Genomic DNA, 27990 nt, shown 5'->3' with positions numbered 1-27990 from the left:
AAAATCGTGCAAACTTCATCCAATCTCACTCAAATCCGAAAATCTTCAGGGTATTTTTCTAAAACTTCTATTTTATAAAATTTTGATTTTAAGACTAGTTTTAATTAGTTCTAGGTTAAAATATATATCGGGCATTGATTATTTGATGTTTATAAACTAAAGTTTACAACTAATTTCATCAAAATCTCACAAATTTTCAACTGATTTTTGAATTTTCGAAATAAAAAAATGAAAATCTTTAATTAATTTCAAAATGTGTGTTTTTGATTTAATTATGTTGTTACTATGAAAACTATACGCATATTAATTTTCAAAACTTGTTTTTCAAACATAATTTTTTCAAAACTTTGCCTATTAGGATTCGGTTTAGAGAACCTTGAAATATTGCGAACTCAATTGAGTTTTGGGATTGATATTTGTTGCATGCATGTGTTTTTAAATTGCAGGTTACTCTTTCCATTCCAATTATCTTACGTCATGTCTCACAAATGTTCTAGATCTTCCTCTAGTCGATCTAGCCAACCACCAAACCAACCTCAAAATCCACCTCCTATCCAACAAATTCCTAATCCCAATCCCGATGATCCTTTTATGACTATTCTTAATTCGTGCTTCAATGAACCAGGTCGTAGACAAAATCTACTCTTTAGGTATTCTCAATACTTTGAGTCTTATAAAATCTGGGAAGAACGAATCCCATCTATTCAAGCCATGTTAGACATTAATTTTAGATATCTTTATACCGTTAGAGAGTGGAAATTTGATAAACTTTGTGAACTTGAAGCAATAGTTTATCACCAACTTGTTCGTATCTTCTACTCTAATGCTGTTTGCATCCAAAACCGGGATAAAACTGCAACTATAGGAATTCGATCCTATCTTCTAGGACGATTCTTTTATATTGGCCTGGAATACATAGCCACCGCATTAGGATTAGATAACGACAGCTTAGAAAATGAAAAACAAACGGTAGGTTCTCAGTATAAACGAAGGCATATTGTGTGTCCTAGATCTCTATGATCGTTTCTTTCATCTTATGATCTCTTGGTGGTTTCGACCATCCGGAGGCCGTTACTCCACTCTTCGAGCCTTGGATCTATTTTGGCTACATTGTGTCCAAAATAATCTTAAAATCAACCTACCTCAGATTATCTTTGCTGAAATTATCGAAACCGTAAATCTTGTTCCTAATAAGAAACTCTGTTCATCTCTAGTTTACGGTTGTATTCTGAGTAATTTGTTTTCTAAAGCTGAGCTTAAGGTTGGTCTTGATGCCACTTTTCCACTCAAAAATCAAATCAATCTATTTTCTTTAACTAAATCGGGATGGAAGATCAATGAAGAGATTGGTATATGGGTTCGTACTGAAGAGCAACCTCCGAAAGCTGACGACGCTGACGATGAGCCGGAGTAGCACGAAGAACAAGCATGACTAGAGGATCAAATACCTCCATATTTTCAATCCTTTATGGAGACATTTGATTTCTGATATACATCCATGTATTCACGCTTCACTTCCATAGAGTCTCATTTATTTATAATGGGAGCTCAATAATTGGAAATTCTTCGAGAGATGCGCGCGAACAACGCCACTATCAATGAACGTATTGATGCGCTCACACATGAGATGGTCGTTATGCGAGCTCATTTTCCTCCTCCCAATCCTCCTACGGATGTTTGATTCTTGTTGTTCTTTACTTCACTTAGATGAGACTTAGAAAGTATTGTTTTAACATTTTGGATGTTTGAATTTGGATGCTTATATGTTTGGATTTATGTTTTGGATGTTATGGATGATTTGAACTTATATGTGGATTTGCTTCAATTTTAATTTTGTGCATCATTTTAGATATATGACCAATTTCACCATTTCACATTCGTTTATGAATATTGATTATGAAACTAATGGCTAACATCTTCTCTTGATTGTGATCTTAGCAGCTTAAATATTAATTGACTAATTTTTCAAAACCTTGTTTAAAAATGTTTTAGAGTCCTTTTGATTTAACAAAAAGGGGGATAAGTGTTATAGTAAGGGGGAGTAATTTCAAAACCGATTTCAAAATTTATTAGAAAATCTTAAAATTACTAAAATGTTTTGTTATATCAAAAAGGGGGAGATTGTTGAAAACATTTTGATGTTTCGATATAACAAATTAAGTTAAATGAATTTTAAGATTTTACAAAAGGTTTTCTAAAGTATATTCTATATAATTATTCGAATATCAAAATATTACTCTAAGTCTTTCAAAATTCTTTTTAATCCTTACTAAAGTGCAAAAATATGTTAAACAAATTTACAAAGTATTTCGAGCCTTAATCGAGTCAAAAATCATTTCTTAATTAAAATAAACCAAAATGGGCAGATTGCCCAGAGGGAACTGATTCCCCCCCAAGGGGGTACCGATTCTCCCCTGAATGGTTTGGCTCCGAGAAATAAAAGAATGCTCGGAGGGAACCGATTTCCCCCAAGGGGGTACCGATTCCCCCTATTTAATGGTCGAAATATTTGAATTTTACACTAAGGGAATCGATTCCCTATGAGGGGGTACCGATTCCCCCCACGCTCCATGCAGTTTTATTAATTGTTTTCACACTTAAACGGCTCCATTGACTCCACTAATCATCCCCAACGTTCAGAATCAATTGAAGGAGTATTTAAACAAGCTTAGAAGCCATTGATCAACAACAAGAAACAACAATCAACAAGAATCACAGAGAAAGCATCAAACCTCAAGTTTGAGCATTTTCAAGCCTATTTTATTCAATATTCATTTTTGCTTTCAAGAACACTTATTGACCTCAATTGTATTATTCTTGAGTGTTCTTTCTTTGTTCTAGAATTGTGCAAACATCTTGCCTTGTGAGGATTTTCTTGTAAGTTTGCAAAATTTGTATTGTTCTCTTTGGGAGAGAGTGTTCTCAAGAATTTGGGGTATAATTCTTGAGAGATTTGTAAGGTTACTCTTTGTCCTCAAAAGAAAGACAAATTAGTGAATTGTGGAAAATCCTTAGTGTGGATAGCTAAGGTAGTGGACGTAGACTTTGGTTGAGAAAGTTGAACCACTCTAAATCGTTGTGCAAATATTTTCAATTTTCTGCAAAAGCTTCCACCGAAATTTTTATTGCCAATTCACCCCCTCTTGGCAATATCTGGTCAGGTGCAAACCATGTCATACATCAGACTTCCAATTGCTGAGGCATACGACACCTTCACTATGTGTGCACGTTCTTCCTCCGTCTTTGGTGATTGTTCTTTGGAGAGTCTAAAATGAACACCTAAAGGTGTAGTTACTGGTTTAACATCTTGCATGTTGAACCTGGAGAGTACTTTGTTGATGTACTCAGCCCGTGATAACATCAAATTCCCCGACTTTGTGTTTTTTTTATCTTCAACCCAAGAATCTACTTTGCAGCGCCTATATCCTTCATAGCAAACTGCTTCGATATTTTTTGCTTCAGGTGTATAATCTCTTGCATGTCTGAGCCTGCAACGAACATGTCATCAACGTACAATAATAAAATAATAAAGCTGTTGTCGAACCTCTTGATGTAGCAACAATGATATTCTTGGCATCTGGTAAAACCATTGCTACTCATGAAGCTATCGAACTTCTTGTACCACTGTCTAGGAGCTTGTTTTAAACCATACAAGCTCTTCTTCAACATGCATACCATGTTTTTCTTGTCTGCCTCTATGAAGGCTTCTGGCTGCCTCATATAGATCTCTTCCTCCAAATCACCATGAAGGAAAACTGTCTTCACATCTAACTGCTCAAGATGTAGATTCTCTGCGCTACAATTTTCAACACCAGTCTGATTGTAGACAGTTCACGACTGGAGAGAAAATTTCATTATAGTCAATACCTTCTTTTTGCTGAAAACCTTTGACAACCAATCTCGCTTTGTAACGTTTGCTCCCATCGTGCTCTTCTTTGATCCTATAAATCCACTTGTTGTGGAGCGCTTTCTTGCCAGGTGGTAATTCAGCTAATTCCCACGTTTGATTTGACATAAGCGAGTCCATCTCATCTTTCATGGAAGACTCCCACTTGACTGAATCATCCACCTACATTGTTTCATCATAGCACTCTGGTTCATCATTTTCAGTCAGCAACAAGTAGTGCAAAGAAGGCGAATAAAGCTGGGTTGGTTTAGGAATTTTGGTGGAGCGTCTCAGTTCTGGTATGCCTGGTTCTTCTTGAACTGCTTCTGGACTAATCTGAACATCATTTCCAGAAATCTCCTCTAACTAAGCAAATTCCTTTGTTTCAGCTTCGGTGTTGGAGTTACTTGATTCTATGGTTGACCTGTCTTTGTATATCACATTTTCATTGAAAATGACATCTCTACTTCTGATGATCTTCCAATTTTCATAGTCCCAAAACCGGTAATCGAACTCATCACAGCCAAAACCAACAAAGGCACATTTGTTGGACTTAACATCAAGTTTACTTCTTTCAACAGAGTCTATGTGTACATAAGAAATACAACCAAACACTCTTAAGTGTGAAATGTTTATTTCTTTCTTGCTCCAAACTTCCTCTGGTATTCTTCCATCCAAAGGAACTGAGGGCCCACGGTTGATCAGGTAAGTTGCAGTGTTGATAGCTTCAGCCCATAGAAATTTGGGCAATCTGGCATGCATTCTCATGCTTCTGGCACGTTCATTCAAAGTTCTGTTGCAGTGTCATGGGAACTGTTGTCTCCATCTTGATCCCATTGTTTGCGCAGAAATCTCTGAATCTACTATTTCTGTACGTTCCTCCATTGTCATACCTTAACCGCTTGACTTTCAAACCATTCTCATTTTCCACCATGGTCTTCCATTTTCTTAATGTATCAAAGACTTCTGATTTTTGCTTCAGAAAATAAACCCACACCTTCATTGTAGAATCATCGATGAAGGTGACATAATATAGTGAGCCTATAAGAGATGAACTGGAGATGGTCCCCACACATCAGTATGAACCAACTCTAACTTTTCTGCCTTGGGTGTCTTGCCAATCTTTGCAAAACTGACTTTCTTTTGTTTGCCAAAGATGCAATCCTTGCATAGTTCGACATCTACACTCTTTAGATCCGGCAGTTTCCCTTTTTACAAAAGTGTCTTCATCCCTTTCTTGCTCATATGGCCAAGCCTTTGGTGCCATAGGTTTGATTTTCCATCAGCATCAGCTACTGCAATGATATTCTCTAAATTTGAGGTTACATAGAGAGTATCAATCTTCTTACCATGAGCAATGACGAGTGCTCCTTTGGTAATCTTCCATTCACAGCCTGAAATGGTTGTATTATAACCTTCTCCATCAAGCTGTCCTACAGAAATCAAATTTCTTTTGAGGCCAGGAATATGTCTCACTCCTGTCAGCTTCCAGGTGGTCTGGTTTGGCAACTTTAATCGGATGTCTCCTTTTCCGACGATCTTTAAGGTTTCATCATCAGCCAGATGAACCTTCCCAAAATCACCACTGATATAATTCTCCATGATTTCTTGGAATGGGGTGGAGTGGAAAGATGCCCCTGAATCCATGATCCATGATTTAATCAGATTGTTGACACTTAGAATCATGGCATCACCTGTCTCCTCTGTCATATTGGCAGATTCTTGTGCACCGGTATCTTTATTCAGTGCTCGACAATCTCTATTAAAGTGACACTTCTTGCCACAATTAAAACAGGTAAAATCTTTCTTTCATGTTCTTAATTTTCCCCTTCTGGATTTCGATCTGCCACGATTTGAATTTCTTTATGAAGTTCTCCCTCTAGACTCCGTGTGCAAGGCTGAGGACCTTGATGCTTTACCCGATTCTCTCCGTCGAATTTCTTCGCTCAATGCCAGATCCCGAACATTGTCGAATTTCAATTTACTGTTTCCCGACGAGCTGCTAACTGCTGTAACAATAGCATTCCAACTATCAGGTAGAGATGATAAATGAATTAAAGCTCGAACTTCATCATCGAATTCAATTTCCACAGAACTCTACTGGGTTGTGATTGTGTTAGTTCATTCAGGTGTTGAGCCACTGATTCCCCTTCCGCCATCCACAAATTGAATAATCGCCTCATCAAGTGAACTTTGTTTGAGGCCGATGGCTTCTCATACATACTGGAGAGAGCCGTCATAAGACCCGTTGTGGTCTTTTCCTTTTCTATCTTGAAAGCAACATTGCGGGATAACGTCAGTCGGATAACTCTGAGGACTTGTCTGTCGAGAAGAGCCCAGTCTCTTCATTCTTCATGCCCTCTGGTTGTTTTCCTGAGAGATGTTGATATAGATTTTTCTGGTACAGAAAATATTCAATCTGCATCTTCCAAAAGCCAAAGTCCGCACCATCGAACTTCTCAATTTTCACATTCCATTCGTCTGCAGCCATCGTTCCCACGTGAATCTGGCTTCGTTTGGATCGTTTCTGACAATTCTTGCGAACTACCTTGTATTAGAACACCTCCGTCGACAAATTCGTATTGCCGACAAAATTTTTACTATTCATAAAATTCACTATTCATGTGAATAGTAATTAATAGTAACCTCGCAAAAAATTGACAAAATTCACAACCAAAAGCTCTGATTACCAGTTGTTGGGAAATAAACCGAGTACGAGTAATTTCCCTATAACCAGATTAGTGAGAATGCGAAATAAAAGCGGAAAAATAATACCCAAAATTGATAACGGAGTTCAGCCAATTATGCCTACGTCTCCGGACCGCTACAGATATTTTACTAAAAGAGAAAAATTATAGGTGTTTACAAAACACTCACTACTCATAAGAAACTCTCTAGTATTGGGAGAAAGAAATGATTTGGGATGATTTTGAAGCTAAATGAGTTAGAGTATTTATAGTTGAAGCTTAGGGACTAATCTGAAAATATCCTAAAGTGCAATGACTAAAGTGTAATTTACCCTTACTAAAAAATCAAAAATTGCTGCCTAATAGCAGCACATGTTGCCAGCCGCCCATGTTGTTAAAAAAACCCACCGAAAGTTTTTTTATTTATTTGACTTTTCAACTCAACATCCCTTACTTTGTATTTTGCTCTCAACACTTTCACCCATAACTGATTTTTATCAGACAGTAAATGAAAGGCTATTTTCATTATTAAAGCCTCATTTTGGTGAGGACGGTTTCTCATACCAAGGCCCCCATGCTCCTTACAATCGCAAACATCCTCCCATCGAACTAGATGAATGCTTCTTTTGACTTCGATACTACCCTAAATGAAACCCATAATTAGATATTTAATTTCATCACACGTACCTTTTAGGAAAACAACATGTTTGCATGGCGTATGAGGGAATGGCAGCCAAAACCGATTATGCCATAGTAATTCCTGCAATATATGGACTAATATATATTTAATCCCTATAATATAGGGATTAAAATCAATATATATCATATAAGGACTAATATGAACTAATCCTTATAATATAGGGATTAAATTGGTATAGTCCCTACAATTAAGGGACGTGACAGATAGCTGATTGAAGCCCGGCAATTTCGCGGGCAAAACATTCTAGTTTCCTTTTAAAGTTCTGAACCTACTCAGCTCTTTTCATACGTCGCCATCGCAAGACAATCAATCTTCTGACCCTAACCCTTTCTCTTGGCCTTCAAGTTTAGAATAGAACCGAGAAATTAAAATAAGGTAAATTTTAAAACCCTAAGGGGATGTTTGGATCAAGGAATGTAGGATTCCCATAGGAATGGAATCCACATTCCCATAGGAATGGAATCCACATTCTCATGTTTGGTTGGCCGGGAATCTCATTCCCGATAATGTTTTATTACCAATAGTAGATGTTTTTGGATATATTACCGGGAATGTCATTACCTCTATTTCCTTAGGTATTGTTGGATTACCGGCGTTTTAGACTAAAATGCCCTTAATTTTTTTTTCTTTCAAAAATACTATTCTTCTGTCATTGAATAATAAAAATTCTACGAAAGTTGAATTACAAATTTATCCTTAAACTATTTTAGATTTATAAAAAAAGTCTATAATGAAAATTTTATATGAAGTTCAAAGGTTAAAATAAAATTTTATATAAAATTTTACCCTTTCATTAAATCTTTTTATATTATCAATTTTGTAAAAAAAATATATATAAATTTTATGAATTTAAATTTTTAAAATATATATATATATATATATATAAATATTTTACAACTTGTTAAAAAAACAAATATATAATAAAGACAATTTAGTCAAATATAAATTCCAATAATTTTTTATTCCTTTAACCAAACACGGTAATCTTACATTCCTGTTAAACCAACCAAACACAAAATACAACATTCCCAGTAATCCTATTCTCTGGTAATCTTACATTCCCCTGATAATCTTTACATTCCGTGAACCAAACGCACCATAAAAGTTTTAAGAATTCTTTCTACTATTTGTTACTCTGTTCATCGATTTTCTTAAAGAAAACTATCGCTTAACTAATATACTCTCAGTTTAGAAAATTTATAATGCAGGTACAGTGTTGGTTTATTATAGGCTGAGAGCGAAAAAAGAGAGTTTCTATTTCTTTATTATTGAATGTTATGAGTGAGAAGATAGTATTTTGGTGAATTTAGGGTTTGATAATCCGTCGCGCAGCATGTTGGAAAGTTTTAGGCCTCGCTTTGTTAGTTATAGTGGGGGAAAATAAGAAAGGGATTTAGCAAACATTATAACGAAACTGAAATGGAAGAGTTGGAGTTGGAGTTGGACTCGGATTATGAGATGTATATGAGTAGTCTAAAACCTGGCTATGATGATAATGTGATTGGGGAATCATCCTCTTTTGAGTATATAAACAAAGAAGGGTCCTTTAGGAATTCGGAAAGGAAGAGAAATTTTAAGATTGATTCCAAAAGAGTAAAGACTAAGTTTCACGGAACTTCGGATGGGGTTTCGACGAAAGCAGAGACTAGGATGCCAAAACTGTGAAGCGATGTTCGAAGTTGGAGTTGAAGGAAACGAGAATAAAGTAAGAAATGCTGCTAGTGGAGAAAGGAGGAGGCTACTCGATGAGAACAAAGTAGAGAGCCTTTTAAGAAGATGAGTTCTGGCAAGGATATAGAAAGTTTTAGCCATGAAAGTGATGACACGAGTATACGTCAGACGGATGATGATGGTGGTTCTGATTTGGAGATACTTGAATTGGATGATGGTCCTTATCACGAAGGACAACATACTCCGTTCGTATCATCAAAATGTCATCAATCACTGGTAAACATATTTTCTTTTCATCTTTTTTTTCCGTCTATTATAGTTTTTTCTCTGCCCAGACAGTTTAATAGGTTCTACCCTTATCTATATGCCATTGAAAGTTTTTTTTTAATTGCTATTATATGATTGTATTTTAATTTTGCATGTTGCTGATCCTTTTACTGTTCTTCTGGTTTTATGTGTGCGTTGTCCGAAAAAGGTTGACGAAGATAGTTGGGATGGCAACGGAACTTCTGCTCAGTCTCAGTTTAGGGAGAAGCTTATGGATGTTCTTAAAATTCTCTATGACCATAATGAGTTTGAAAGTCAATGGCAAGAAGTAACTAGCAAAACACCAGTGGAAGGTGCTAGAGAGTTATGTCGAGGAATATCGAAACTATATTCAACGAACACTGATGGAAACCCATACCTTGTTTGGTACAAATATGAGTGATTCTTTTATGTGCTTTGCATTATAGTTATGTATACTTTGATTGCCTCTGTCTAGAAGTATACTTTAGAAAGTTGTGTAGTTCTATTAAAAGCCTGATGCAAAATTATTTTTACTAGTCTAGAAAGAGTAATGTGATCTTGCCCTTTGTTGGTAATGCTATTGAGTTGTAGATGATCTGGAATATCAAATTCGTTCTCCAAAATTTGTGTTTCTTCTTATTTATCTGGTTTCGTTATTTCCACTGCCGTGTAATAAGATTTTATGTTTATTATGACAAGATTGCTGTCTGGTATTCCTCAAAGTGCAGCTCTCATAGAATGGATTGTTTCTGCAAGTTATTATTAAGCGTGTTTATTCATTACTCGTACGTTTTACACCTGCAGATCTAAAAGCGAAAGTCGATGAATTTGGTTGTGATCCATGTAAAGTTTTAAGTCTCTTACGTGGATTTTTCTTTTGGTTGAAGGTAGTATTCTATATCATTGGAGTATCTTCTCATGTTCATCCATTTTCATCCTGCCAAAATGCCTCTTGGATTCTAAGATATTTTCCTAGAAAAGCCAGAGCTGGGGAAAAATAGGGTGGATTTTGAAGTAGGGGAAAAAGGGCATAATGCAATTTGATCCCAATTTAAAATCCGAATTCTTTATTTTTCTTAAAAATATGCATGTTTGACATATAATATTCAAATACGAGCATGGGATATGTTCTTATAAAAACAAGGGAAAACTTGGAAAAATTGAAGTATATCTGTCTTGGGACACATAATCATATCCGGCATTCACCTTAGTCCGAGTAGCATAGGTCTTGAATTGGGATTAAGATCTTATATATATGTGTAGCAAAGCTTCTAAATTCATCTTTTTGTGCATGTTTGTCAGAATACTGCTCACGAAGGTTTTGTTTTAAATCTAGCAATATATATACCCCAGCCTTATAATGCTATACATATGCATAGGGCTGTCCATTCGGTGACCGAACCGATCTAACTACCATTAACCGAATTAACCAAACTTTTTTCGAAAATATTAACCGAACCGAATAAATTTCGATTAATTTGATTAATTTTCGAATTAACCAAAATTTTTTAGAATTTTAGAATTTAATATTTTTTTAATTAAAAAATCAGTTTACAATATCTAATTAATTTGATTCAAACATTATATTAAAATAAGATATTCGTATCTATCAATTTAGTTCAAACAAACCAACAAATTTGAAATTCTACAAAATAAATGGTGCATTGTGCTAACTGCAACTCGACAGCTACTATTGCAGTATTGCTAGGTGAAATGCTTGATTTTTCTGATGCTACAATCAGGAAGATAGCTAGCTCCTTTGTGCAGGACTTACTGCACAAGCCTCTTGAACATGAAGTGGATGATGAAGGCAAGAAAGTTGTGATCGGAGATGGCATAAACCTGGGTGGCGACCGAGATTGGGCTAATGCAGTGGCAATGTGGGTGAGGAAGGTTCACTCTGCTACTGGTTGGAAATGTTTGTAGCACTGTATCTTTTATCTTTCCCACTTCTGAGATATGCTAAGAACTACTATCATTCACTATTTGATCTTTTGGATGCATTAGGGAAATTATAGGCAAATATATCTACTATGCATTATGGGAAGATTATAAAGTTTAGATTAATGAATTACACATTCAAGAAATGGCTGCAAGTTCCTATGCTGTCAAACGCGTGCTCCACCTGCCCAAACTCGTGCCCATACCTTACACAAATCAAGGCATAAAATAATTGGTAACCGAGTAGCAGGAAGTGGGGGCAGCATATTATAGGGTGAAAAAAATAATAAAAAATATTTAAGGGTTAATTCGGTTAATTAACCGATTTCGAACTGAATTAACCGTTAACCGAATTTTAAAAATTTTCTTAACCGTTAATCGACCGAACTAATTCGGTTCGATCGGTTAACCGAATTAGTTCAAAAATTTGAACACCCCTACCTATGCATTCAAATGCAGCACTGGACACACATTTTGTTTCTACTTTTAGTATTTGATTTGTTGTATTTTTCTTTGAAAACTATGAATATGAAAATTTGGATTAAAACTTCACTTGCTATGTAGATGGTAAGAATGAAATGTTTATGTTATGGATAAAGTGTCAATGTTGAATATAATATGTGCTAACTGAAAAGTATAAAAATATGGATTTATATAGTCTAAAAAATATTTTAGGAATTTTAAATATTACGAAAAATATGAATTTTCTTTCCAGTGGATAGCTTTGGGAAAAAAAAAACAAATCAATGTATTTGAAAATTAATAATGAATATTATATTTTGAAATATTTTATTAATATTTTGAAATATTTTATTATAAAAAACTATTTGCTACGACTATAAAGTTTAGACTTTATAATCTTACTTATTTTAATCCTACATCTTTACATTCTAATATTTAAATGTTAAATTCTAATTGAAATAAATAATATTCAAAAATATAAAATTACGAGTCTGAATTTTAGATGACGTATATATAAAAAAACTCTCCATTTAATTTCAGAAAGTTTTGGATTCCTTCTAAAAGTATGAAAATCTTTCTGTTTGATTGTCTGCCTCTTCGATCTTAATAACCAAGATGAAAGCAACCATTTTTTTATTAAATAGAGTTATTATACTTTAAAAATTAATGTTAAGATTCAAATTCATACGATGTGAGATAGTATGAATATCTTTAACCATTTAGTCAATTAATGGATTTCGAAACAACCGATTTTTTATATCAGATCTAGTCAACTGAGTGGGTTAATTTTAGGATAAATTATAGTAAAAGATCACTTGATTATGAGCTTAATAATATTTTTTAAAAAAGGTTATAAGGGTATTAAAGTAAGCTGTTAGGTATAGTTTTGAAAAAAAAATAGATACTAAAATGAAATAAAAGTAATAAATTAGGTATCAAACATATAGTTTACCCTAGAAGTTAAATATTTTGTTTTCGTTCATAATAGAGGGTAAAAATTGGAGCATTTAAATCATAGTGACAGTGTAGTTTAACATAGTTACAAAGTGTCGTTTTTGCACGAATCAACATATCTCAGTAGTTAAAGGAATTATAGTTTAGAGTCGTCTCGAATATTTTCAAGGTACTGAGCGAAATTAAAAAATAGGACTTTATAAAATGAAGGTATATTTTATTATCTTGAACAATTAATTTAAAATTAAATTAATAAATCGTAGAAAATTGATTAAATTAGGGGCTTCAATTATAAAAGTAAAAGTGGAATTGAAAAAAATTAGGGTCATCAATTATAAATATAAAAAGAGGGATTGAAAAAACATTAAAGTCATCAATTATAAATATAAAAAGAGGAATTGAAAAAAAAATTTATGGTCCTATTTATAAAGATGGAAAGTATCATTACAAAATTTAGAGATATCAATTATAAATATAAAAAATAAGGATTTTATAAAAAAATGGGGACCTAAGCGGTTACAAATTCGAGTACTAATAAATATAAAATTAATTAAGCTTCAATCATTATTAAATAATTTAAAATACTTAAAACATATAATATTTATAATCAACTTTATCTTAATAAAAAAAATCGCTGTTAAAATTTCGTTTCATCTTAGGATTTGTTTCAGTGGAGCGTGGAGTTTTACTTGAGAAGGGAAGTGACAGGCAGAGTTAAAAAATTTAAGGGTAAATTATGTGTTTGGTGTCTAAATTATCAATTTTTATATATTTTAACAGCTAAACTTTTATCTTTTTTAAAATCATACCTAACGTTTAATTTTTATTTCATTTTAGTATCCCACCATTAAAAACTTAACAGATGGGCTGATGTGGCATATCTTCGATAGACAAACAACCAATCTGAACGGTGAACCATGAGAGAATAACGAGTCGAACAATATGGTCCAGTTTGAGGCCCATCGGACGGTGGACCATGAAGATCAAAGGATAAAGATATCGATGAGTCCATCTTCGATTTGGGGATATTGAAAAGTTTCTCGATGAAATGGAGGTCAGAATTGCGTTTAAGGGGTTGAAAAAGATACAGGCTGAAAAGTTTGGGCTTCATCAACAAACATATGCGATGGCCGACGACTATAAACGCGACGATTGACAAGACCATCTGTTAATTTTTTAACGGTGAGTATTAAAATGAAACAAAAACTAATGTAATTAAAAGTGAGCAAAATTTATCTTGATTAAAATATTATTTTTAGTAGAATTATTAAAGTCAATTTGAACTTTAATTCAGGTTTCGAGTTTAACTTAAATTTAAATTTATAAAGTCTGAATAATCGAAAAAATAAAACTTAAAATACCGTTTTGTTCTTAACTAAATAATTTGATTATTATATGATTTGTTATTATTTTTTCATTTTTCATCATTTTAAGTTTATTTTGGCTAATTTTATATCACATGCTTCTCAACCGCTCTAGAATACACGTACAACTTTAATTTCTTTTTTATATATTTTTCTTTTTGTAATTTATTACTTCGATTTTGCGTTTTATTCAATTTCATCTCTTTGTAAATCCTTTTTCCCATCAAGGTGTGGATGACATCATGAGTTTTATTGAGGTTAAAAAAAGAGCATATACTACTATGAGGTCATATTTAAACATTGAAAAATATTATAAATGTATTATATAATTTTAGATAATATTTAATTTATTATATAATATGATAAATTATATATATACATAAAAAATAATATAAAAATATATACATATTATATGTGATTAGAACGGATCATTTAAACTAAAATAAATTAATATTACACTATTATAAATAATTATATTTAAATTTAAATAAAAAATTAATATTTATATTTAATTCAATTAAATTTTTATAAAACTTAACTCCATTAAAAAAAATTCAAATGAAATTTAAATATAAAATAATAAATTACAAACTTAACCAACTCTAAATTTTTCCACACAATTCCTCTCAATCCAATCGTCACCATTAAGTCTAAGCATATTTAAATTTAGTGATAAAGAATTTCAATAGTATTATTTATATAACAGTTTTATATTTTATAATAGAATAATTTTATTTTTGATTTCTAAAATTCAAATTAATTCGATTCAAGATATAATTGAGGCTTAAGGTGAGCAAAATTTATCTTGATTAAAGAATTATTTTTTTAGTAGAGTTATTAACATAAATTTGAATTTTAATTAAGGTTTAGAGTTTAATTCAAATTTAATTTTATAAAGTTTGAATAATCGAACAAGCAAAACTTACAACATCGTTTTGTTCTTAACTAAATAATTTGATATTATTTTTTATTATTTTAAGTTCATTTGGATTAAATTTAGATCATATGCTTCTCAAATCAAATTATTTTTTATAATAAAATTTTCTTTTTGTAATTTATTATTTTAATTTTGTGTTTTATTTAATTTGATCTTTTAACTTTAACTCTTTGTAAATCCTTTTTCCGATCGAGGTGTGCTTCCTTTAGACGGTTATTAAATACTAAGCAGACATTGAAAATTCCTTATTTAGAAGAAATCAGTTTTATTCGAAAATAATAATTCCGGCGAGAATGGCAACGGCAGATTCAACGGCGAAGCTTTTCTCCGACCCCAACATCAACGCCGGTGATTGGCCTCCTAATCTTGTTAAGAATCTCCATCTCCTTTCTCCGGATGAGGTCTTACGTGTCCCCAATTCCGTACTTGTTACAGGATTCAAATACCTTGTGTGTGTGTATGTGAATTTTATTTTTGTTTTGGCAGATTGAATTGGGGAAGATGTTGTTGCAGATGGGACAGAGTCATTTGTTTCAGCATTGGGCAGATCCTGGCGCCGATGACGACCAAAAGAAGGCTTTCTTCTCTCAGGTCTTTGTTATAAGCTTTTGAGTTTCTACAGTATACTTTTTTAGTTAGATTTTTTTCTTTTGGTCCACTGTTTACGTTTGAGTTGTATTTAAATGATTTTCAGTAATGTATGTCCGAGAGTATATGTACTGATGTTTCTCCTTAATATAGGTAGAAAAGCTAAATTCAAGCTATCCTGGTGGTTTGGCATCATATATTAAAACCGCTAGGGAGCTCCTAGCTGACTCGAAAGCTGGAAAGAACCCATATGATGGCTTCACACCTTCTGTAAGGAAATCACTCTTTCAGTTCGAAATTTTCTTAAGTTTTATACAATTTGTTGTACTGCAATAAATATTCAATTGTTTTAAATTAACTTGATTCATATTATTATTAGTCAAAATTGACATTAAGGTAAAGTTTTCTTTACTCGTGTAAGGTTCTTATCTTCACTATCTTCTATGAAACTGTCTTAAACACAGTAATTTTTTTGGAAGGTCCCAACTGGAGAAGTTCTCTCTCTTGGTGATGATAGTTTCATCAAATTTGAGGAGGCCGGTGTCAAAGAAGCCAAAAATTCGGCATTTGTTCTTGTTGCGGGTGGGCTTGGTGAACGCCTTGGTTACAACAGAATTAAGGTATATAACCTATAGACACACAGTTAATATTTTGCTTTTGAGGAGAATTGATCACAGTTTTCGTGTTGTACTGAATAGACCAGTTCCAACACTCTTGACTATTTTTGCTCCTGAAACAAAATATTGACTAGCTACTCTTGATACCTTGTAGGTGGCACTTCCTGCAGAGACCACAACTGGAACATGTTTCTTACAACTGTACATCGAGTCTATTATGGCTCTTCAGGAAACTAGCAATCGGCTCACACAAGGTTTGTGTGGTTTCTCATTTGTTCGTCGAGGCCTTCATGAAAGACTTGAGTTTTATTTTCCTTCAGTACCATGGATTGCAGCAGCCAATGGGAGATTATTGATCACTACATAGTAGTAGAGCTGTAAATGAGACGAAACAGATCGCGAGCCACTCGAGATCGACTCGGTCAAAGCTCAGTTAACATTTGAATCGAATGGACTCGACTTGAATTTTTGACGAGCCGGACAGAGCTTCTTGGTACTCACTCGAACAGCTCGCGAGCAACTCAAAAAAAATAATATATTGAATTTTTAGATTTTTTAAATTAAATTATTAATAATATTAAAATTTACATTTAAAAAAAATAAAATATAAAGAACTCGGATTAGAGAGAGAATGAGTGTGAAAGCTAGAGAGAGAGTGAACGTGGAGTGCGAAAGGAATACTTCTTTAGACAGAGGTAGAACAGAGTCAAGAGGAGTTCCGTGGGTAGCGTTCGTAGATAATCTCAGTAAGGGAGTGCATAGAAGTGCTTTATGGAAACATTTTAGTTTTCATGGTAAGGTGATTAAGGTGTTTATCCCGTTTGTTAATAGGAGACCTAACTATAAGGTCAGTACGTTTGCCTTTGTGCATTTTGCAAGTAAGGAAGATTTGCTGAAGGCAGTGGAGCATATGAATAACGTGGTGATCGATGGGAGGAGGGTATTGGTGTCGATTGCAAAATATCAGAGGAATAGTGCTGCGAGGAACTTGAAGCGAAATGTTGTGGTGGGGTCAAGAGATGCGGGTGCAGAGGAGTCCAAAAGGAAAAAATCAATACCCAGAATGGATGATGTAGGGAAGAAGGAGCTGTTAAACAAGTTTCATGATGGTAGGACATATAAGGATACAATATTGGGGGTGAAAAAAGTTGATGGCCAGCAGATGAATAACGTTGGAGACAAGAGAGAGGTGAAAAAGTCTCTGCAAGTGTTTATTCCAATGGAGGAGAGGGTATGGCTAAGGTCGTCTTTAACAGGAATTTGTAAGGGGATTTTTGAAGTAGAATTTGTGCAGGGGGCTTTAAGGACTGAAGGTTTCAATGTCAAGGTGGCAAGATGGGGATATGCAAAAAATGCATGTTTGATAGTTTTCCATTCAGTGGAGGAGAAAAAAGCAGCGATGGAAGATAAGTGGGAGGAATTGTCCTTCTGGTTCGAAAGGTTGGAATCTGTTGTGGATGAGAATAGTGTTCCATTAGCTTATTGTACAGTTTCCTTGATAGGTGTTCCTTTAAATTGTTGGACGGTTCCATTCTTTACAAACTTGGCAGCGAGATGGGGCAAGCTTGTGAAGATCCAGGAGCAAACAGTTCAGAAAACAGATTGTAGAGGCATATTTGTTGTTGAGGGTGGAGAGTCCTTTTGATATTCCTTCTCAGGTTTTCGTCAATACGTATGGAAGATCATTTACCATTAAAATTAAGGTGGAAGGAGTGATGATTTTTTTCCAGTCTTGGAGGATATGGTAGAAGAAAACGGAACAGTGGATCCTTGGGAGGAGAATTCATCGGACTGGAGCCAGCGGGATATTCAGGATGGACAGGAAGTGCAGTTGGGGCAGCAGTCCTTGTCAGATTCCCAGGACAAGGTCGAAGCATGGGTTCGGGGGGCTCAACAAGGAGATGATACGCTTATCGATGAAAATTTGAAAGGAAAAGTAGGCGCTAATAAAATGTTGGTTGTTGACTTTTGTTCTGAGGAGACAGCAGTAGGTGGTGTTAACAGTCAACAGGGAGTGTCAGAGGATTTAATGAAGGGAGAGAAAAGGAGAGGAACTTTGGAGATATCATATTGGGCCAGGACACAGTTGCACTAGAAAATGGGCTTAGTAACAACATGGATAGGAGTCTAACAAATGGGCTTGTTCAAGGGAATTTAAGATCAAATATTGCTGCCATTAATTCTGTAGAAGTTACTAATGTTGAAGGAGCTGTATTAAAGTTGCAGAATGGGCATGTCTCACCGGTGAGGAGTCGTCATTATGGGAAATGTGCGTCACTAAGTAAAATTGAGAGAGGTTTTTATAAGAATGTATATTCCAGGAGATGGGAAGTTAAGAGTTGTAATGGTAAGGAGCTTGAATCCTTTGAAGTGAATGACAGAGAGGGGGCGACAGAAGCTTTGGAATGTTGGAATGTTTCCAAGTTATTGGGTGTGAAGTTCAAAGGCGGACAGAAAGCTTTTATGGACAAAATGGTTCCTATGGTTAATGAAGGGAACCCAAAAGAGGGAAGGTAGTTGTTGTTGGGAAGCAAGGTTATTGTATGTTTTTGATGGATGAGTGGTCGATGTTGTCTTGGAATGTTAGAGGGTTGGGTAGAAGGGTGAAAGCTCGAGCAATTAGGAGATTTGTTGATGAGAAGAAACCTACAATAGTATTCTTGCAAGAGTCAAAATTGGAGGTTGTTAGTCATATGTTGGTAAGGAAAATGGGGGGTAAAATACTTACTGGTTCGGCAATATCTCTTGCTGTAGGCTCTGCTGGTGGTCTAATAACCTTGTGGAATCAGAAGGAGTTTGTGGTGAAGGATGTAGTCATTAATAGTAGATTTGTAATAACTAAAGGGATGTTGGAAGGAGTACCAGGAAGTTGTTGTTTTATTAATGTGTATGGCCCTAGTGTGGATGCAGATAAAGAGATGTTTTTCAAGGAATTGTTATCATTTTTGGATAATGTTGACTGTCCATTATGCTTAGGAGGTGATTTCAATGCAGTGTTGTCACAGGAAGAGAAAGAAAGAGGGGCTGTGAATTCGGTAACAATGAATATGTTTAGAGATTTTGTGAGTAAGGCCAATTTGTTTGATTTGCCTTTGTCTGGAGGTCGTTTTACATGGTGCAATAATAGGGAAGCTCTCACTTTTGAGAGGTTGGATCGGTTTTTGGTTGATCAGAGATTACTAGCTTGTTTTCCAAAGATAAGTCAGTCACTGCAGCCAAGGTCTGTTTCAGACCACAATATTATTTTGTTAGAGAACAAAGTATGTAATTAGGGGCAGAAACCGTTCAGACTGTTTAATTATGTAATGGAGGAGGATGGGTTTAGTGAGATGATGGAGAAGGAGCTAGTTAAATTTTGTAAAGAGAAAAAAGGGAAGCCCATGTCTAAGGTGCTGAAGAGGGTGAAAGGTGTGGTAAAAGAATTGGTCTGGGAGGGGTTACTTAGAGTTACCGGGAAAAATTAGATTATTGGAGAAAGAAATTCAGGATTTGGAATTGGAAATGCAATAAGGTCTTCCTTCGGTGTCAATGAAATCAATAATTGAAGCAAAAAAAGAACTATGGGAGCTACAAAAGAAAGAATAATCGATATGGTTGCAAAAATCAAGACTGAAATGGAGAATGGATGGTGATAAGAACAATAGATTTTTTCATCATAGTGCTGCAGTTAGAGGAAGGAAAAATGGCATTAAGTCCCTCAAGGTGAGTAATGAAGTAGTAGAAGATCCTATCCTAATTAGAGCTTCAGTGGTGGAGTTTTTTAATGGTCTGTTTAGTCAGAATAATTCTTTGGAGACTGATGAATTAGATCTGGATTTTCTAAAACTATCGGTAGGACAGAGTTTAGCACTTGAGAAGCCATTTTCAGAGGAGGAAGTTTGGGAAGCAATTGTCAACTCGGACAGCAACAAAGCTCCCGGGCCGGATGGTCTGAATTTAGGTTTTTTCAAGAAATTCTGGTCTTCTTTGAAGGAGGATATTATGATGTTTTTTAAGGAATTTTATGTGGAGAAAGAATGGGACTTGGAGGTGAATCATTCATTTATTTCCCTTATACCTAAGAAGGATAATCCGGAGGGGATGGAGGACTTTAGGCCTATTAGCCTTGTGGGAGGTTTATATAAAATCTTGTCAAAGGTCCTAGCTAGAAGACTCAGCTTGTGCATTAATGAGATAATTAGTCCATCTCAATTTGCGTTTATTCAAGGGAGGAATATTTTGGACTGTTCATTTATAGCAAATGAAGGAATTGATTATTGGAGGAAGAGAGGGTCGGAGGGGGTAGTCTTTAAGGTGGATTTCAAGAGAGCCCATGATTCGGTAGATTGGTTGGTTTTGTTGAAAATAATGGGGAAAATGGGGTTTGGTGAAAAATGGTGCTCTTGGATGTATCAGTGTATGTCAACTGCTTCTATTTCACTTTTACTAAATGGTACTCTTACAGACAGAATTCGCACTGAAAAAGGACTTAGACCGGGTTGCTCGTTATCCCCCTTGTTATTCAATTTGGGTGGTGAATTGCTTCATTTGTTGTTAACTAAAGCAGTGGATATGGGATTGTTTTCGAGCTTTGAGTTAGGGGTTCAAGAAAGTTCTTTCAAGCTATCGCATTTTCAGTTTGCGGATGACATTATTTTTTCCAAAGCTTCAATCCGGGATTTGAAGAATATTATAAGGGTTTTACTGATCTATGAGATATTGGTGGGACTGAAGATTAATTTAGTCAAGAGCAGAATTTATGGAATAAATGTTGAGGAGGAGGTGTTAGCTGGTTGGTCTAATGAAATTGGCTGCTCAGTGGGTAATTTTCTAGCAGAGTATCTAGGATTGCCTTTGGGGTCCAAGAGAAACTCTGTTGCAATGTGGGAGCCAATAGTACAGAGGTTTCATAATAAGTTGACTGGTTGGAAGGCAAACTCTTTAGCGTTAGCAGGTAGGGTGGTGTTGGTTAAATCAGTGTTGTGCTCCCTTCCCACTTATTTCCTTTCTATTTTTAGAATTCCAAAAGCTGTGTTGCAGAAATTAAATTCAATCATGGCTGCATTTTTATGGGGGGGGGGGTTCGACAGATAGAAGAAACATACATTGGGTGAACTGGAATTTGGTCAGTAAACCGAGAAGGTTGGGGGGTCTAGGGATTCTGAATTTAGACATTCTGAACAGAGCACTGATGGGAAAGTGGGTTTAGAAGTTTGTCTCTGAAAAAGATTCTTGGTGGAAGAGGGTGGTTTGTTGTGTGAACAATTTGGATCTGAATTCTAAAATGTTGGGGAATACTTCGACAGCTCGAGCCTCTTGGATTTGGAGAGGTGTGATTAATAACTTCTTTTCTAGTGATGAGTTTGGAGATTGTATTAGGAGAAACTTGCGTTTGAAAGCTGGAAATGGGCATTCTGTGGAGTTTTGGCATGATATTTGGTTGGGAGAAGTCTCTCTTAAAGACCTGTTCCCTAGATTGTATGCACTATCGAATAATAAAATGGGTAAAGTGGTGGAGTTTAGGGTGAACAATGCAGCAAGCTGGGTGTGGGACATTTAAATGAGAAGAAATCTAGTGGATTGGGAGATTGAACAATGGTTGCAACTAATTTCTATATTGAATAACATCTCACTATCTCTTGAGGAGGACGATTACTGGATTTGGTTAGGGAACGGGGAGGGCTGTTTTTCAACTAAGTCTTGTAGTAATCATTTTTTTGACACGGAGGGTAATCAGGGGATTCAGGCTAAGTGGGATAAACATATTTGGGTCGGGATAGCTCCTCCTCGTGTTGAAACTTTCATATGGCAAGTCGTTCATCAGAGGGTGGCGGTTAAAGAGGAATTGTTGAAGCGAGGAGTGGTTGGGATTGAAGACCCTTTATGTTCGTTGTGTGGCAGGTTTGTGGAATCTGTTTCTCATCTTTTTTTGCATTGTAAGGTAGTTTGGGGTTTGTGGGTTAGATTTGCAAATTTGTGGAATGTTTCTTTGGTGATCCCTAATAACATCTTAGACTTTATTATTATGTGGGATGAGCTACAACAGTATTCCAGTATTTGGAAATTTATCTTGAGGGCGGTGTTGTGGACTATATGGAAATGTAGGAATGAGGTTATCTTTATTAAAGGAAAGCTGGATGTGGTGAGGATGTTCTTTATTGCTCGATTTCGAATAGCATCTTGGTTTGCTGCTAGTTTTGACGCTGTGTTGACTCCCTAGTGGGTGACTTAACTCTTGCTGATTCGATCGGTAGACAGGAAAAAAGTGGATCCAAACCTACTTGTTGGGTTCCTCCTCCAGACGGGTTCATAAAGATTAATGTTGATGGGGCGATGGAGAGTGGTTGGAATAAAGGTGGTATTGGTGGACTCATAAGGGACAACAGAGGTGTGTTGATTCACTGGTTTTCTGATAAGGTTGGGGGAGGACCTCCGATTATGGCAGAATTATTGGTGATAAAGAGGGGGTTGTACATGTTGTCTGATTCAGGAGTTGGTCTTAATATGAGGATTATTTTAGAATCGGATTCAAGTAATGCTTTGAAGTGGATCAAGAACCCGGAACTAAGCTCCACTATGTTTCTATCCTTGGTGAAGGAGATTGTTTCTATAATGGAAGGGAAGGATATTATGTTAAGGCAAATCTTGAGAGCTGCTAACTGGGAAGTGGACAGACTTGCTAAGGATGGTATAGGATGATCGTTAGGCTATGTTTTGGTGTGTTAGGGTGTTAGACTCCCTTACATCTCTGCAGGGATTTTGTTTTCTGTCTTATGTAATTAGTGTTAAAGTTTCTGCAGGAAGAAGTTTTTAAGTCTTATGTAATTAGGATTAAGGCTTTTAAAGATTGATGTAAGGGATGGTAGTGTATTATTCTCCTGCTTAATAAAAGTATTAGGCACTCTTTTCCCTCTTCGTTTGTTCTTCATATTACTATTGTAATATGGAGGGCAACTAGAGGGTTTTTAATGAGGCATAATTTTCTATCAAAATAAAAATAAAAATAAAATATAAGGCTTTCATGTACTTGAGGTTCAGGTTCGAGTCGAACTTCAATTTTTGATTTCGAGTGGAACTTGAAAACTTTTAAGCTTGCAAGCTTTCAAGTCAAGTCGAGTTTGATAATTTTAAGCTCGTGAGTTTTCGAGTCGAGCTCAGCAATACTCGAGCTCGACTTGTCTCATTTACAGCCCTACGTAGTAGTCTATTTCATTTGTTGAAATGCATCGGCAATTGGTTAGTGCTCTAACTTTTGGAAAAGAAAAACCTCTTAGCCTTCTATACAAAATATCGTATTGGTTGTTGCATTTTACACTTCGTTTGCTCTCAATCTCCATCTGAGTGTGCGTGTCTTAAATTTAGGTACATGTCAAAAAGAGATTCCTTTTGTTATCATGACATCAGATGACACACACGGCCGTACGTTGGACCTTTTAGAATCAAATTCTTATTTTGGGATGAAATCTGCACAAGTTAAACTTCTTAAGCAGGTACGTAATCTCTCATTGATGTGTGGTTTGAGAAAGCTGTTGTAAGGTGCTTTACCTCATCATATTTACTCGCAGGAAAAAGTTGCATGCTTAGATGATAATGATGCTAGCCTTGCTTTGGACCCTCATAACAAATACAAAATTCAGGTAGCCTCCATAAAAGCTGTATGGAAAGCATGGTTATGTTTTGATTGCTAAAGTTATTAGGTTCTTCTATTAACTCTTTTCTTGCCTTATTAGACAAAACCTCATGGCCATGGTGATGTACACTCACTCCTTTTTTCCAGCGGGCTTCTGAAAGTATGGTATGTCTCTCAAATGTTCAGACTGCTTCTGATGTCTGGAATCTAGAAATTCTTTTCATGTCTGCAAGTTTTTTCTAGATGTTGCCTGTTGTCAAAAACTCATTTTTTAATGACACAGAAACTCCTTATATGATGATAATTATGTGATTGTGTCTGCCCTGGCCTCTCTTTATGGTAGTAAGACACAAAAATGTTGGTTCCAAACCCACATTAAGCTTTAACTTCCGTGTAAATACTCTCTTAACTAGCCATCATACACCAACATTTCTAAGTATTCCATTTTCTAATGTTCCTTCAACATAATTGTCTTGAAATTTATTTATGCTAGGTCAGTCACGTTGCATTAAAAGGTCAATTGTCAGTCTATGGAAATTGGTTTAATGGATAATTCTTTTTATATTCCACCATGTTGAATTTTTATCTTCACTTTTGCTAGGCATGATTCCGGTTTGAGATGGGTTATCTTTTTCCAAGATACTAATGGACTTCTGTTCAAGGTTAGAATCTAAACTTCCATGATTTTGTATATAATTTTATTATATCAAAACTTGTAGAATAAAAATTTACTATTACTATGTAGGCAATTCCAGCATCTCTGGGTGTCAGTGCAACTAAAGAGTACCATGTCAACTCTCTTGCTGTTCCACGGAAAGCAAAAGAAGTCATTGGAGGAATCACTAAACTCACTCATAGTGATGGTACATATATATGGGACAGAAACTCTAATTCCTGGAAGCTAGCTTTGCCTATGTTTTTATTAACCTATTTCTCCAGGGATAATAACATTCAACTAAAATGAGGTCTAAAATTCAGTAATTTCTGATTATTTTAGTGTCATTTCCCCCCTTTGTGGTTGTACATGTTAAAGTTCTTTTGACAGTAAAGGATTGTGCAAATTGCCTCTTTTTCTCACCATCTCCTTCCATTTTCTTGTATAAATTGTATCATATAACATACATGATACAACTGTTCTGTGATAGGTAATTTTGGAAAAAAAAGATCCTATGATTTATGCTTTCATTATTAGTAATGCACCATGAAACTAACTCCAGGGAGATCGATGGTGATCAATGTGGAATACAATCAGCTTGATCCTCTGCTTAGAGCCACTGGACATCCTGATGGAGATGTTAATTGTGAGACCGGTTATTCTCCTTTTCCAGGAAATATAAACCAAGTAATTTTTCCCGCTCAATCATTATTTAGATGTTTCATTTCTAGAACGATGTCTACTCTAGTGTGATGAATAAAGTAGATGAACCTTTGAAAAGTTTTATCAAATTTCCATATTGGATGATAGCGGGGATTGTTTACTTTTGTAATTGATATGGTTGGGAGTACCAAAATTACAAAGTTATACACCTGTTGAAACCTTCATTAACATTGTGATATTCATCGACTTTGATCCCCCCTTCCATTTTATGTTTTGTAGTCTCTTATCCATATGTAGAAAATTCTCCATTCATTGTCTAATTGCTCTCTCCGTCTCCTGTTCTTCTTCTGTCTGTTTTACAGTTGATTTTGGAGCTTGGTCCATATATCGAGGAGCTCACCAAAACAGGAGGTGCTATTAAGGAATTTGTGAACCCCAAGTAATTTGTTCACCAGAAACTTATGTTTCTGTTTCATATATTTAGTTGCATGTAAAGAAGAAAGCGAGTAACTGTCATATGTTTTGCCCTATGTTACTGCAGGTATAAAGATGCTAGCAAAACATCATTTAAGTCCTCAACTCGACTAGAGTGTATGATGCAAGACTATCCTAAAACATTGCCTCCATCAGCAAGAGTTGGATTCACGGTAATGGGCAGTTCCAATCCTTTCGTATTATTGCACTTAGATATTTTTTTCATCTTAATAGACCCTACTTCCTGTCTTACATCCTATAGGACCCAGCTTCTCTTGTGATTCTGTGAATGAATTTGCTACTACTCATCATTAACCTGATGTAATAAAATTGTGTAGGTGATGGATACATGGCTTGCTTATGCACCGGTGAAAAATAACCCTGAGGAAGCTGCTAAGGTTCCAAAAGGGAACCCATATCACAGTGCAACTTCCGGTGAAATGGCCATATATCGTGCGAACAGTCTCATCCTTAAGAAGGTGAGCTTCTTGTTCTTTTGCTAAACTCCATCTCTAGATTTTCTTTCTTTCGAATCGTTCACTTCCATTCTATCTCTCGTCATATCGTTGAATCTTTTTGTTTCCACTTTTTATCTGCTTGCTAGGCGGGTGTCCAAGTGGAGGATCCAGTGCAACAGGTTTTCAACGGGCAAGAGGTGGAAGTGTGGCCGCGTGTTACTTGGAAGCCTAAATGGGGGATGACTTTTGCTGAGATCAAAAGCAAAGTTAGTGGAAGTTGCTCTATTTCTCAAAGGTCTACCATGGCCCTTAAGGGCCGTGATATCTTTCTTGAAGATCTACACATGGACGGAGCTCTTATCATCAATTCTGTTGATGGTGCAGAGGTATGCCATTGATTGATAAATCTACTGTAGACACGTGCTCATTTAATCTTTTACCTCGCATACTCTTGCAACATGTTTTCTAGCTTTATTATTTGGCTCCATGTCTGTAAATGTGGAAGTCGATTTTTGAGTGACTGATGGACAATTTTTGTTCGGGTTACCAGCTCAGTTTGGTTGGAGCATAATATTATAACAATATGGTTTCTGGAATAGGTGAAAGTTGGAGGACCGATACAGAACAAGGGATGGCTCATTGAGAGAATAGACTACAAAGATGCTGGTTTCCCGGAGGAACTGAGGATCCGAGGTTTCAGAATCGACAAGAAGGAGCAATTGGAGGAAACCTACAGTCAACCTGGCAAGTTCATCTTAAAACCGTGAATTTGATTATTCTGTCAAATGTTTAGGTAACTGATAGCAGGAATGTAGTCTCTTTCCCTTTAGCAGTGAATGAGGTGTTAATGAAATTTTGTAAGATAATTAAAGCTATGTTATTTGGAATAAGAAATGATCGTGGAATATGAGTAAATGATGATATACAGATTATTTTTTTTGAAATCTACACGTACTTTTCTTCTAAGTTCATATATTAAAATGATTAAATCTTATGTCTACGATTAGATAGGCGTGGGACACATATTCTGGTCCTTCATTAATCTTGTATAATTCTTGAGGGTATTCTTCCTGGTTTACCTGTCTCTTTGAAACAGGAAAGGGCACTTAGATGATTCTATTTTTATTTAAATGTGTAAAAATATCATTAATTTGTGTCTATGTATTTTTTGAAAAACATGACAATGTTGGAACTTCAAAGAAATAGGGAAATCCAAAATGCAACGGCTCGAATTTATGAATCAATGAGTTGACCTGAATAGCCTTGGGTCGGTATAGGATCTTAATTGGAGTCTTGAGGCATGTTGGGTCTTATTTGGGAGTGAGAATTGGGCCCAATTAGACTTTAAAATAGGAGATTTTTATGAGAGTTTAAGAGTTGATGGACTAAAAGGGTAATCTACCCATTGAAGATTTTCATGACTGATTTGGGGTGATTTACCTATGTACTTTGATAGCTCGATCCGATCTGGAACCACAATTGCGAGGATAAGCTCCTCGAATTACTCACCTACGAACCTGCGAATGAAAACACATTTCGAACGATGAGTTTATAAGCTCAGTTCCACACAAATAACTCTACTATACAACATGCATTCACCATATGAGCATGCTAGCAAGTATACTCATTAACGACACAAATACATCTAACACACAAGTATATGTAGGCATCATGGTGTAGTTCACACAACATTTGGGACTCACACCCCTCTAAGCTACTGAAAATGAAAACATGTATTTATGGTAAGAAACTTTTTGATATTATTCTCCTGATTAGTTCTCTATCATTATGTTGCACTCTGTTAGTTCTTGATTTATTCCAACATAAAAAAAGTATTGTATATGGTTCCAGCACATGTATATCACATATGGTTATAAGAATCTATTTAAATTGGAATCAAATAATATCATAATATTATAAATATTTGTAATTAAATTTAAACAGAAACTTCAAAATTCGACTCAACTAGACTCAAATTTTATAAACTTGATTCGACTCGAAAAAATTTCAAGTCAACTTTGAGTTATAAATTAAAA

At 35.3% G+C, this 27990-nt stretch overlaps 2 protein-coding genes across 2 annotated transcripts; both read left to right on the top strand.

Annotated features, from left to right (window-relative positions):
• Position 1: 1 nt before the first annotated feature.
• On the top strand, positions 2-26732 carry LOC120207178 (UDP-sugar pyrophosphorylase-like). The gene is made up of 18 exons (XM_039206694.1): positions 2-6; positions 710-713; positions 15154-15291; positions 15377-15481; positions 15632-15748; positions 15958-16098; positions 16250-16349; positions 23437-23564; positions 23640-23711; positions 23805-23869; positions 24306-24366; positions 24450-24567; positions 24922-25046; positions 25385-25461; positions 25564-25669; positions 25835-25975; positions 26101-26340; positions 26554-26732. Exons 3-18 carry the CDS (start codon positions 15184-15186, stop codon positions 26719-26721), a joined length of 1872 nt encoding a protein of 623 aa, XP_039062625.1. The 5' UTR covers positions 2-6; positions 710-713; positions 15154-15183; the 3' UTR covers positions 26722-26732.
• LOC120206314 lies at positions 8809-9653 on the top strand. The gene is made up of 2 exons (XM_039206004.1): positions 8809-9220; positions 9420-9653. The coding sequence occupies exons 1-2, from the start codon at positions 9050-9052 to the stop codon at positions 9651-9653; spliced, it is 405 nt and encodes a 134-aa protein (XP_039061935.1). The 5' UTR covers positions 8809-9049.
• Positions 26733-27990: the final 1258 nt, after the last annotated feature.

The sequence above is a fragment of the Hibiscus syriacus genome, unplaced genomic scaffold (genome assembly GCF_006381635.1).
Source record: "Hibiscus syriacus cultivar Baekdansim isolate YM2019G1 unplaced genomic scaffold, ASM638163v2 tig00000477_pilon, whole genome shotgun sequence".
Classification (NCBI taxonomy): Eukaryota; Viridiplantae; Streptophyta; class Magnoliopsida; order Malvales; family Malvaceae; genus Hibiscus; species Hibiscus syriacus.
This window is presented reverse-complemented; position numbering and strand designations above follow the sequence as displayed.